The sequence below is a fragment of the Hyla sarda genome, chromosome 6 (genome assembly GCF_029499605.1).
Source record: "Hyla sarda isolate aHylSar1 chromosome 6, aHylSar1.hap1, whole genome shotgun sequence".
NCBI classification, from domain to species: domain Eukaryota; kingdom Metazoa; phylum Chordata; class Amphibia; order Anura; family Hylidae; genus Hyla; species Hyla sarda.
The window spans coordinates 7824667-7838224 of record NC_079194.1 but is presented as its reverse complement, the minus strand read 5'-3'; the positions used below and the strand labels follow the sequence as shown (position 1 = coordinate 7838224).

The window sequence follows — 13558 nt, the reverse complement described above, 5'->3', positions numbered from 1 at the left end:
ATAGTTTTTTACTTTTTATTTTGTGTAGTGTAGTGTTTTTAGGATACATTCGCACTGGCAGGGGTTTACGGTGAGTTTCCCGCTAGGAATTTGAGCTGCGGCGGAAAATTTGCCACAGCTCAAACTTGAAACAGGAAACTAAACCCCCGCCCAATGTACATTCACATTGGGGGGGGGGGGGGGTAAACCTCCAGCTGTTGCAAAACTACAACTCCCAGCATGCACTGACGGACCGTGCATGCTGGGAGTCGTAGTCTTGCAACAGCTGGAGGCACAGATATGGAACGACACAAGATGACTGGTATTGTAGAGGTGCCTTGGGGGATACGTTAGGGACTCTCGGTCTTCCTACGCAGTCAACACCAGTTGTTTGCACCTCTGTCACCTCTACTTACAGTGTGCGCTTATGTAAATTCTATGTTCTTATGTATTATTTCTGAAACTTACCGTAGACCAGTGGTCTCCAACCTGCGGATCTCCAGATGTTGCAAAACTACAACTCCCAGCATGCCCGGACAGCCAACGGCTGTCCGGGCATGCTGGGAGTTGTAGTTTTGCAACATCTGGAGGTCCGCAGGTTGGAGACCACTGCCGTAGACCCTTGTACAGGCAGATGTTTTACCCTTATATGCCTTGCCTTTTGTTTTCTTGTTTATTGTCTCATTGTTGAGACTGTTAAGTTTTTTTCAGTTTTTTCTACAGAAAAAAATGGAATAAAATGTTTAAAAAAAAAATAAAAAAATGTACTTTTATTTTTTATTTTTTATTTTTTTAACATTAGCTCCTGTATAGACCTGTGTATCTATCTCCATGGTAACAGACAACAAACAAACCACATGTAGTCTGATCCTACAATCCGATTTCCTTCTTTCTGTCATTGTCACTTATTCACCTGCAAAATTTACATTAAAGGAAAACGGTCACATATTTTCTCCCACAGATATTGGTGGATAGTGCGGGAGACGCTGATTAAAACGAGCCCTACCTTGGTCTGATCCGCGCCGCCGTTCGCCCGCAATTGTAGTTTTAATCTCTGTGTATATCCTGCTGTAACTGGCAAAGGCGGGGCTTCTGCGGGCTAACGGGCACTGACGTCAGCGCCGCTCATGAATATTCATCCCTCCGGTTCTCCCTCTCTTCGCCGCTCCTAACCAGAGGGAGGGATGAATATTCATGAGCGGCGCTGACGTCAGTGCCCGTTAGCCCGCAGAAGCCCCGCCTTTGCCAGTTACAGCAGGATATACACAGAGATTAAAACTACAATTGCGGGCAAACGGCGGCGCGAATCAGACCAAGGTAGGGCTTGTTTTAATCAGCGTCTCCCGCACTATCCACCAATACCTGTGGATAGTGGGGAGAAAATATGTGACCGTTTTCCTTTAAAGGAGTAGTCCAGTGGTGACCCAGTGGTGAACAACTTATCCCCTATCCTAAGAATAGGGGATAAGTTGCAGATCGCGGGGGGTCTGACCGCTGGGGCCCCCTGCGATCTCCTGTATGGAGCCCCGACAGCCCGCGGGAAGGGGGCGTGTCGACCTCCGCACGAAGTGGCGGCCGACACGCCCCCTCAATACAACTCTATGGCAGAGCTGAAGCGCTGCCTTCGGCAATCTCCGGCTCTGCCATAGAGATGTATTGAGGGGGCGTGTTGGCTGCCGCTTCGTGCGGGGGTCGACACCCGCTATCTGGCCGGAGAGCCGGGGCCCCGTACAGAGAGATCGCAGGGGGCCCCAGTGGTCGGACCCCCCGCGATCTCAAATTTATCCCCTATCCTTAGGATAGGGGATAATTTTTTCACCACTGGACTACCCCTTTAAGTGGGGGACAAATGAATACGAATCGGACTGCAGGATCAGACTACACAGAATGTTGGTTGTCCGTTACCATGGAGACGCATAGCTCTGCATAGGAGCTGTTGAAACCAAACTGCAGGAAAAATTTTAATTACGATCTATTACATAATTACCTTGTTTCTCATTACTGAAGCACAGAAAGGAAAATAAATGTTGAGTTCGGCAGAAGACACGGCCTGTGACCTGCAGGGGTCGCTATTGTTACAGATCCTGATGATATTGTGTATATCAAATGCCAAGGACATCACAAAAATTACTTAGAATGAAATGGATCATTTTAGATTTTTAAGACCTAGTGTACCCCACAGACAGGGGCCCATTGTGGTTACTATAGGTTGTATGACAGAAGGAAAACTCTTTGGATTTGACTGGTTTTATATATCTCCTAAAACCAGGTAAAGCCAAAGAGGTTTTCCTTCTGTCATACAACCTATAGTAAAGTGTGTATATGTGTGTGTGTGTGTGTGTGTATATATATATATATATATATATATATATATATATATATATATATATATATATATATATATATATATATATATACATATACACACAGACACACAGACACAGTGATCCCTCAAGTTACAATATGAATTGGTTCTAGGACGACCTGGTAATTGGTTCTGAAGTCACCAAAATGTCATCCAAAAAATAGGAAAAAGTGAGGATTAAAGAAAAATAAGTAGATAACTAATATAGATGAAGCAAATACTTATATATAAGTAAGGCTGCGTTCACATCACGATTTCTCCACCCGACTTGAGTACACGATTTTTATAACTTAAAATTGTATGTAAATTCGGATCCATTGACCTCCATAAAAAAATCGGATCCATTACACACATCCGATTTGATCCGCATCCGATTTCACCCGATTTTTGTTCAGGTCTGAAATCGTGGTCAACCCCCATTTCAGACCCAAACATGCGGATCAAATCGGATGTGTGTAATGGATCCGATTTTTTTTTTTTCTTGTACAGAACACGCAATGTCCTAAAATAGTTACATGGAGCCACTCTCACCTGGTGTCCAAAGGAGCAGCTAACCCTGGGACAGGTAAAGAGTACAGAACATGTAATACCTCCCTGTACTGTAGGGGGCGCTAAGAGACACCAGTCAGTGCATACACTTCAGTAATACAGGTAAAGAGTACAGAACATGTAATACCTCCATGTACTGTAGGGGGCACTACCAGACACCAGTCAGTGCATACACTTCAGTAATACAGGTAAAGAGTACAGAACATGTAATACCTCCCTGTACTGTAGGGGGCACTACCAGACACCAGTCAGTGCATACACTTCAGTAATACAGATAAAGAGTACAGAACATGTAATACCTCCCTGTACTGTAAGGGGGCGCTACCAGACACCAGTCAGTGCATACACTTCAGTAATACAGGTAAAGAGTACAGAACATGTAATACCTCCCTGTACTGTGGGGGGCGCTACCAGACACCAGTCACTGCATACACTTCAGTAATACAGGTAAAGAGTACAGAACATGTAATACCTCCCTGTACTGTAGGGGGCGCTACCAGACACCAGTCAGTACATACACTTCAGTAATACAGGTAAAGAGTAGTACAGAACATGTAATACCTCCCTGTACTGTAGGGGGCACTACCAGACACCAGTCAGTGCATACACTTCAGTAATACAGGTAAAGAGTACAGAACATGTAATACCTCCCTGTACTGTAAGGGGGCGCTACCAGACACCAGTCAGTGCATACACTTCAGTAATACAGGTAAAGAGTACAGAACATGTAATACCTCCCTGTACTGTGGGGGGCGCTACCAGACACCAGTCACTGCATACACTTCAGTAATACAGGTAAAGAGTACAGAACATGTAATACCTCCCTGTACTGTAGGGGGCGCTACCAGACACCAGTCAGTACATACACTTCAGTAATACAGGTAAAGAGTAGTACAGAACATGTAATACCTCCCTGTACTGTAGGGGGCACTACCAGACACCAGTCAGTGCATACACTTCAGTAATACAGGTAAAGAGTACAGAACATGTAATACCTCCCTGTACTGTAGGGGGCACTACCAGACACCAGTCAGTGCATACACTTCAGTAATACAGATAAAGAGTACAGAACATGTAATACCTCCCTGTACTGTAAGGGGGCGCTACCAGACACCAGTCAGTGCATACACTTCAGTAATACAGATAAAGAGTACAGGACATGTAATACCTTGTTGGTGGTGTGGCTGGTTCTAAGCGGCTCATGAGACTTAGTCGTATATTTACAAATAGGCCCACAAGGCACTGGCCTAGGGTGTCATTTTAAGGCTGGCGGCAGAAAGGTCACCCCATGATGCACCACTGCCTCAGATGAAAATAAATTAACTATTGTTGATATTTAAATAACCCGCAACTACTTAGTTAGCATGTATGCAAGATTTAACCATTTGCAAAGATTGTGGCATGTCTGCCCTGTAAAGAATGCCCCCAACTGGCCCCCAACAGGGATTACAGCGCTGAAGACTGTGACCACTTGCCGGAGGGTACCTGCCCAGAAGACTAGTTGCGGGTCATTTGGACAATGATTTAAGACCTGACCGCTGCATCTCCGGTTCTCTCATAGAGATACATGTCGACCACAGCTTTGTACATGGGGAGAGTCAATCAGGGCGCCGGGCAGGAGATTATGGGGGGTCCCAGGGATCGAACACCCCCCCCCCCCCGCGATCAGACACTTATCCTGTGGGGATAAGTTGTTAAAGGGGTACTCCGCTGCTCAGCATTTGAATCAAACTGTTCCGACCCTGCCCAACCCCCTCAATGCAAGTCTATGGGAGGGTGCGGCATGACATCATGAGGGGGCGGGGCTATGACGTCACAAGCTCCCTGCGCCGGCTCCAGTGTTCGGATCAGTTCCAAACGCTGAGCAGCGGAGTACCCCTTTAAGTACCAGAGTTCCCCTTTAATTTATTTACACCTTAGGCAGTGGTGTTTCATGGGGCGACATTTCTGCTGCCACCCATAAAGGGGTACCCCACTGGAAAGCATTTATTTTTTATTTTTTAAATCAACTGGTGCCAGAAAGTTAAACAGATTTGTAAATTACTTCAATTAAAAAATCTTAATCCTTCCAGTACTTATCAGCTGCTATATGCTCCACAGGAAGTTCTTTTCTTTTTTGAATTTTATTTCTGTCTGACCACAGTGCTCTCTGCTGACACCTCTGTCCATGTCAGGAAATGTCCAGAGCAGGAGAGGTTTGCTATGGGGATTTGCTCCTACTCTGGACAGTTCCTGACATGGACAGAGGTGTCAGCAGAGAGAACTATTGTCAGACAGAAAAAGAACTACGCAACTTCCTGTGGAGCATTCAGCTGCTGATAAGTACTGGAAGGATTAAGATTTTTAAATAAAGGTAAATTGCAAATCTGTTTAGCTTTCTGGCACCAGTTAATTAAAAAGACAAATGTTTTCCAGTGGAGCACCCCTTTAAAGGGTTACCCCACCCCTAGACATCTTATCCTTTACCCAAAGGATAGGGGATAAGATGTCTGATTGTGGAGGTCCTGCCGCTGGGGACCCCCGCGATCTCCGTGCTGCACCCGGCATTCGTTTAGAGCGTCCGGTTCAGAGCTGGAGGCTCGTGACGGCTGTCTCGCCCCCTTCCATAGACTTGCATTGAAGGGGCGTGGCAGTGGTGTCATGAGGGGGCGTGGTCGTGACATCATGAGCCTACGCCCCTCATCGCCAGTGATCCGGCATGGAGTGAAGTTTGCTCCGCGCATCGGATGTCTGGTGTGCTGCAGCCGAGATCGCGGGGGTCCCCAGCGATGGGACCCCCACGATCAGACATCTTATCCCCTATCTTTTGAATAGGGCATAAGATGTCTAGGGGCGGAATACCCCTTTAAACTTCCGCCCTTGGCCAGTGCCTTGTAGGCATATTTGTAAATACGAGCAAAATAGAACAATCTTCAGCTGACCTCTGTAATATTGGCGCAGGGACATCAATAATGGTAGAAGATGCAATACTTTGTGGGTAACATTTAGTTTAGGGGGGTGCCAGAGTTTAGCCAGGCCTGGTGCAGCACAAAGCCAAAATACACAACTGATGTATAAGACAAGTAGCGCCTCCTTTTTATTTATTTATTTATTTTATTATTATTATTTTTTTAAATAAAATATAATTTTCTTTTATTACTTCTTTATTCTCAATTACAATAATTTTACTTCATTATTTTGTTACCACCGGTATTACCATTAATGTCTTCACACATTATTAAAGAACTTAACCCCCCCCCCCCCCCCCCCCCTTTTACAATTTCCATTTTTGGGTCCAGTGCCCTGTCCAACCCGTATCACCCACATTCATATATACTCTTGTATTAAAGGGGTATTCCAGGCAAAAACTTTTTTATATATATATCAACTGGCTCCGGAAAGTTAAACAGATTTGTAAATGACTTCTATTAAAAAATCTTAATCCTTCCAATAGTTATTAGCTTCTGAAGTTTTCTGTCTAACTGCTCAATGATGATGTCACGTCCCGGGAGCTGTGCATGATGGGAGAATATCCCCATAGGAGCTGGACAGCTCCCGGGACGTGAGTCATCAGAGAGCAGTTAGACAGAAAACAGAAACTCAACTTCAGAAGCTAGTAACTATTGGAAGGATTAAGATTTTTTTAATAGAAGTAATTTACAAATCTGTTTAAATTTCCGGAGCCAGTTGATATATATATAAAAAAAAAAAAAAGTTTGGGCCTGGAATACCCCTTTAATAGGCTCCCCCTTTGCTCTTCCCTCTTTTTCCTTCACCTTCCCTTAATTAAAAACTAATAAAAAATAAATTTAAAAAACCCCACACCCAACTCGTCCACTCACTTTCCAATTTCCAGTTTGGGCCCTACCACACCATTCTAAGGAGCACCCACTTAAACTAAATATATTGCACCACTTTCTAATTATATGAAGATGACCTAACCATGGGAGAGAACCCCCCCTTTATTTTATCTGTGCACCCTAATAGAAAACGGTCCCATGAAGAACAGTTGTGCGTAGTATATAGTGTTCCCCTATTGGTGCCCTATAAGGGAGAAGTATGAAATATCAATGTGCATAGGGAGAATTCTACTACCGAATCTCTATCTAGACCAGTGGTCTCCAAACCGTGGACCTCCAGCTGTTGCAAAACTACAACTCCCAGCATGCCCGGACAGCCTTCGGCTGTCTGGGCATGCTGGGAGTTGTAGTTTTGCAACAGCTGGGGGCACATTGGTTGGAAAATACTGCATAAGACCAAGTCAAAGGCTGTCTGGGCATGCTGGGAGTTGTAGTTTTGCCACAGCTGGGGGCACATTGGTTGGGAAATACTGCATTAGATCAAGTCAAAGGCTGTCTGGGCATGCTGGGAGTTGTAGTTTTGCCACAGTTGGGGGCACATTGGTTGGAAAATACTGCATTAGACCAAGTCAAAGGCTGTGCGGGCATGCTGGGAGTTGTAGTTTTGCCACAGCTGGGGGCACATTGGTGGGAAAATACTGCTTTAGACCAAGTCAAAGGCTGTCTGGGCATGCTGGGAGTTGTAGTTTTGCCACAGTTGGGGGCACATTGATTGGAAAATACTGCATTAGACCAAGTCAAAGGCTGTCTGGGCATGCTGGGAGTTGTAGTTTTGCCACAGTTGGGGGCACATTGATTGGAAAATACTGCATTAGACCAAGTCAAAGGCTGTCTGGGCATGCTGGGAGTTGTAGTTTTGCCACAGCTGGGGGCACATTGGTGGGAAAATACTGCATTAGACCAAGTCAAAAGCTGCGCGGGCATGCTGGGAGTTGTAGTTTTGCCACAGCTGGGGGCACATTGGTTGGAAAATACTGCATTAGACCAAGTCAAAGGCTGTGCGGGCATGCTGGGAGTTGTAGTTTTGCCACAGCTGGGGGCACATTGGTGGGAAAATCCTGCATCAGACCAAGTCAAAGGCTGTGCGGGCATGCTGGGAGTTGTAGTTTTGCCACAGCTGGGGGCACATTGGTGGGAAAATACTGCATCAGACCAAGTCAAAGGCTGTGCGGGCATGCTGGGAGTTGTAGTTTTTATCCGCAGTTGGGGAGACCATTGATGTAGTCTGAGATGATATTTCTCTTCTGCTACAGTATAGATCAATCTGACGTCTTTATCTTTCCTTCTCTCCAGTCTTCCAGCCATTCTGATAAAGCTTCAGATCTCATACAGTGATGTATCCAAAGAGTTAAACGATCTGGTCAAAACTTTCAGGTAATTTTCTTTATTTAAATTGTTTTTTTTTTTTTTATGTTTTTTTATTCTTATGAATTTTAAAGCGTCATGTCACAGTAAAAAATTACTTCTATTAAAAAATCTTAATCCTTCCAGTACTTATCAGCTGTTGTTATGATCTACAGGAAGTTATTTTCTTTTTGAATTTCCTTTCTGACTGACCACAGTGCTCTCTGCTGACACCTCTGTCCATGTCAGGAACTGTACAGAGTAGGAGCAAATCCCCATAAAAAACCTCTCCTGATCTGGACAGTTCCTGACATGGACAGAGGTGCCAGCAGAGAGCACTGTGCTCAGACAGAAAGGAAATTCAAAAAGAATAGAACTTCTTGTAAATCATAACAACAGCTGATAAGTACTGGAAGGATTAAGATTTTTTGACAGAAGTAATTTACAAATCTGTTTAACTTTCTGGCACCAGTTGATTTAAAATAAAATGTTTTCCAGTGGAGTACCCCTTTAAGGACACCTGTGAATATAAAGGACAATAAATAAAACTAGCGATAAACTGCAGTATATAGAACCAGGTTATTCCATTGCTCCTTCATCTGGACAGACGCTCGGTTTGGTTTCTGTCCTTTCTACCTCCTGAGTGCCTTTTTATATTAGGTCAGTGATTCCCAACCAGGGTGCCTCCAGCTGTTTCAAAACTACAACTCCCAGCATGTTGGTTGTTCCCATTCAACCGTGAGTCAATTAGAAAACAAATATAAAGAAAATGGGAAGGTTATAGAAAAAGGACATACAAGAAAGACATTAGAGCAGTGTTTCCCACCCAAGGTGCCTCCAGCTGTTGCAAAACTACAACTCCCAGCATGATGAAGAATTTTTACCTAGAAGTCATCTGCAACATAGGAGGCATTAGGTGCCTCCAGCTGTTGCAAAACTACAACTCCCAGCATGATGAAGAATTTACCTAGAAGTCATCTGCAACGTAGGAGGCATTAGGTGCCTCCAGCTGTTGCCAAACTACAACTCCCAGCATGATGAAGAATTTACCTAGAAGTCATCTACAACTTAGGAGGCATTAGGTGTCTCCAGCTGTTGCAAAACTACAACTCCCAGCATGATGAAGAATTTACCTAGAAGTCATCTGCAACGTAGGAGGCATTAGGTGCCTCCAGCTGTTGCCAAACTACAACTCCCAACATGATGAAGAATTTACCTAGAAGTCATCTGCAACTTAAGCATTAGGTGCCTCCAGCTGTTGCAAAACTACAACTCCCAGCATGAAGAAGAATTTACCTAGAAGTCATCTGCAACTTAGGAGGCATTAGGTGTCTCCAGCTGTTGCAAAACTACAACTCCCAGCATGATGAAGAATTTACGTAGAAGTCATCTGCAACTTAGGAGGCATTAGGTGCCTCCAGCTGTTGCAAAACTACAACTCCCAGCATGAAGAAGAATTTACCTAGAAGTCATCTGCAACATTGGAGGCATTAGGTGCCTCCAGCTGTTGCAAAACTACAACTCCCAGCATGATGAAAAATTTACCTAGAAGTCATCTGCAACATAGGAGGCATTAGGTGCCTCCAGCTGTTGCCAAACTACAACTCCCAGCATGATGAAGAATTTACGTAGAAGTCATCTGCAACATAGGAGGCATCAGGTGCCTCCAGCTGTTGCAAAACTACAACTCCCAGCATGATGAAAAATTTACCTAGAAGTCATCTGCAACTTAGGAGGCATTAGGTGCCTCCAGCTGTTGCAAAACTACAACTCCCAGCATGAAGAAGAATTTACCTAGAAGTCATCTGCAACATAAGAGGCATTAGGTGCCTCCAGCTGTTGCAAAACTACAACTCCCAGCATGAAGAAGAATTTACCTAGAAGTCATCTGCAACATTGGAGGCATTAGGTGCCTCCAGCTGTTGCAAAACTACAACTCCCAGCATGCCCGGACAGCCTTCGGCTGTCCGGGCATGCTGGGAGTTGTAGTTTTGCAACAGCTGGAGGCACCCTGGTTGGGAAACACTGCTCTAATGTATTTCTTTTATGTCCTTTTTCTTTGACCTTCCCATTTTCTTTATATTTGTTTTGTATTTGACACACGGCTGAATGGCAACAACCAACCTACTGGGAGTTGTAGTTTTGCAACAGCTGGAGGCACCCTGGTTGGGAAACACTGCTTTAATGTATTTCTTTTATGTCCTTTTTCTATGACCTTCCCATTTTCTTTATATTTGTTTTGTATTTGACACACGGCTGAATGGGAACAACCAACCTACTGGGAGTTGTAATTTTGCAACAGCTGGAGGCACCCTGGTTGGGAAACACTGCTCTAATGTATTTCTTGTATGTCCTTTTTCTATAACCTTCCCATTTTCTTTATATTTGTTTTGTATTTGACACACGGCTGAATGGCAACAACCAACACGCTGGGAGTTGTAGTTTTGCAACAGCTGGAGGCACCCTGGTTGGAAAACACTGCATTAGGTTATAGTTGCAGCCTTTTCCCTTCTCTACAAGGAACGACGAGTGATTTTATCCTTAGAGCGGCGGTGATGATATCGGTCACCTCTGGCCCCTCTCCGTCTGGGAGACTGACGGTCTGTTGTCACATCGGAGGGGAAGGGCCCGGCCGATCACAGGGCCGCGATTTTCCCCTCCGCTGACTCCTTCACAGACGCTTCCAGTTCATCATATTAGCCTCAGCGTTTTAGTCCATTCTGTACGGATGAGAAAAAGCTCTAAGGAGATCTCCAAAGACATTTTAGTACATTCCCGGCAGAGTCCCAGCGTGCCTGTACGCTTTTTGTTACCAAAACGGAGATGTCACATTATTCTCTCGGGGACGTCCGTCTGTCGGGCCACTAAGCTAAAAGGTAAATCATTTGCTTCACTTGGGTTATCAGATATAATACCTGGATGCTACGTGTCAGGGCTGCAGAGTGGAGCTCCACCTGTCATTACAGGGTATAATACTAATGGAGACGTCCATTACTAAGCTTCACCATATCCAGTGCGGACTATAATATACTGGGTTAACCAGGCACCTCACGAATTTAATTTATTTTAATTTAAATTAATTCCTTAATTAATTTAGTTTATTTATTTAATTTAGTTAAAGGAGTACTCCGGTTGAAAACAGAGTGGAGCTTCAACATATCCACTGCGGACTATAATATACTGTGTTAACCAGGCACCTCTGGAATTTTATTTATTTTAATTTAATTAATTAATTAATTAATTTAGTTATTTGTTTATTTTATTTAGTTAAAGGAGTACTCCGGTGGAAAACAGAGTGGAGCTTAACCATATCCAGTGCGGACTATAATATACTGTGTTAACCAGGCACCTTGGGAATTAAATTTATTTTAATTAAATTTATTTATTTAGTTATTTTGTTTATTTAGTTAAAGGGGTACTCCAGTGGGGGGAAAAAAAAGTTTTAAAATCAACTAGTGCCAGAAAGTTAAACAGATTTGTAAATTACTTCTATTAAATTTTTTTTTTAATCCTACCAGTACTTATTAGCTGCTGAATACTACAGAGGAAATTATTTTCTTTTTGGAACACAGAGCTCTCTGCTGACATCACGAACACAGTGTTCTCTGCTGACATCTCTGTCCATTTTAAGAACTGTCCAGAGTAGGAGAAAATCCCCATAACAAACATTTGTTGCTCTGGACAGTTCCTAAAATGGACAGAGGTGTCAGCAGAGAGCTCTGTGTTCCAAAAAGAAAAGAATTTCCTCTCTAGTATTCAGCTGCTAATAAGTACTGGAAGGAGTAAGGTTTTTTTAATAGAAGTCATTTACAAATCTGTTTAACTTTCTGGCACCAGTTGATTATAAAAAAAAAAAAAAAATTTCCACCGGAGTACCCCCTTTAACCAGGCACCTCTGGAATTTAATTTATTTATTTTGTTGTTTATTTTGGTTATTTAGTTAAAGGGGTACTCCGGTGGAAAGCAGAGTGGAGCTCCACCTGTCATTACAGGGTATAATACTAATGGTGATGTCCATTACTAAGCTTCACCATATCCAGTGCAGACTAGAATATACTGTGTTAAAGGGGTACTCCGGTGGAAAACTTTCTTTTTTTTTATTTTTTTTATCAACTGGTGCCAGAAAGTTAAACAGATTGGTAAATGACTTCTATTAAAAAATCTTAATCCTTCCTGTACTTATTAGCAGCTGCATGCTACAGAGGAAATTCTTTTATTTTTGAATTTCTTTTTTGTCTTGTCCACAGTGCTCTCTGCTGACACCTGATGCCCGTATCAGGAACTGTCGCGAGCAGGAGAAAATGCCCATTGCAAACCTATGCTGCTCTGGACAGTTCCTGACACGGACAGAGGTGTCAGCAGAGAGCACCGTGGACAAGACAAAAAAGAAATTCAAAAAGAAAAGAATTTCCTCTGTAGCGTACAGCTGCTAGAAAGTACTGGAAGGGTAAAGATTTTTTAATAGAAGTAATTTACAAATCTGTTTCACTTTCTAGCACCAGTTGATTTAAAAAAAAAAAATGTTTTCCACCAGAGTACCCCTTTAATTTATTTTATTTATTTTGTTTGTTTAGTTAATTTATTTTATTTATTCACTTATTTTTGTTATTTTTTTTATTTTAGTTTTTTTTGCTGATATAGGTCATTATAGTCTATTATTAGAAATTAATGTAGGGGTTCTTGTGTATGTCTTGTGCTTACCTGTTTTAGCTTATGTTGCAGGCATGGGGGTTTGCAGCAATTCTGATTCTGGCAGGTCATCTAATAAGACTGCTGTGCTGGAGGTCACCCAGGTGAACTGACTAGACTCATGTGGGTTTGGATCAGTTCACATTATGTGCAGTTTTGACTCATTTTCTTGTTTGAAATGCATTTTTTAGAAAAATCTTACCATGAGGCACTGTTTCCCAGCCAGGATGCCTCCAGCTGTTGAAAACTACAACTCCCAGCATGCCATGACAACCACAGATCCAATACTGATAGCAGCAGCAGTATACAGGACAATGCAGAAATCCCACTGCACTCCTAATTCATGTGAAAAAAATTGTGCAGTTTTCCTCATATCCAATACAACGTTTCGACTGTCGCCACAGTATTTATCAAGCATGTTAAGCAGTATACAGATAGAGCTGGAGGGGAGGTGTATAACTATTATATATCCTGATCCCATAGGGATAGCAGCAGTATACAGATAGAGCTGGAGGGGAGGTGTATAACTACTATATATCCTGATCCCATAGAGATAGCAGCAGTATACAGATAGAGCTGGAGGAGAGGGCTCTGGGAGCTTCCAGGAGAATCTGACAGGTGATAGTGTCATTCTGTAGTTCACAGGACGTCAGCGGACTTGACATGGACCCCTTTCTCTGATACCTATTTTCTGTGCGTTTCACTGGTGATCACATGACCCAGTTACAGTAAGGTGCTGGAATAAAACAGATGGCGCTGTAGAACTAGTGATGGTGAGTGTGCATCAAATGGG

At 43.2% G+C, this 13558-nt stretch overlaps 1 protein-coding gene across 1 annotated transcript in view; it reads left to right on the top strand.

Annotated features, from left to right (window-relative positions):
* RPAP2 (RNA polymerase II associated protein 2) overlaps positions 1 to 13558 on the top strand; it is a 78343-nt gene that overhangs the window by 43377 nt on the left and 21408 nt on the right. Inside the window, exon 10 of the mRNA XM_056523151.1 lies at positions 8026 to 8106. Coding sequence (XP_056379126.1) covers positions 8026 to 8106 — 81 coding nt within the window. The remainder of the gene's footprint in view (positions 1 to 8025; positions 8107 to 13558) is intronic.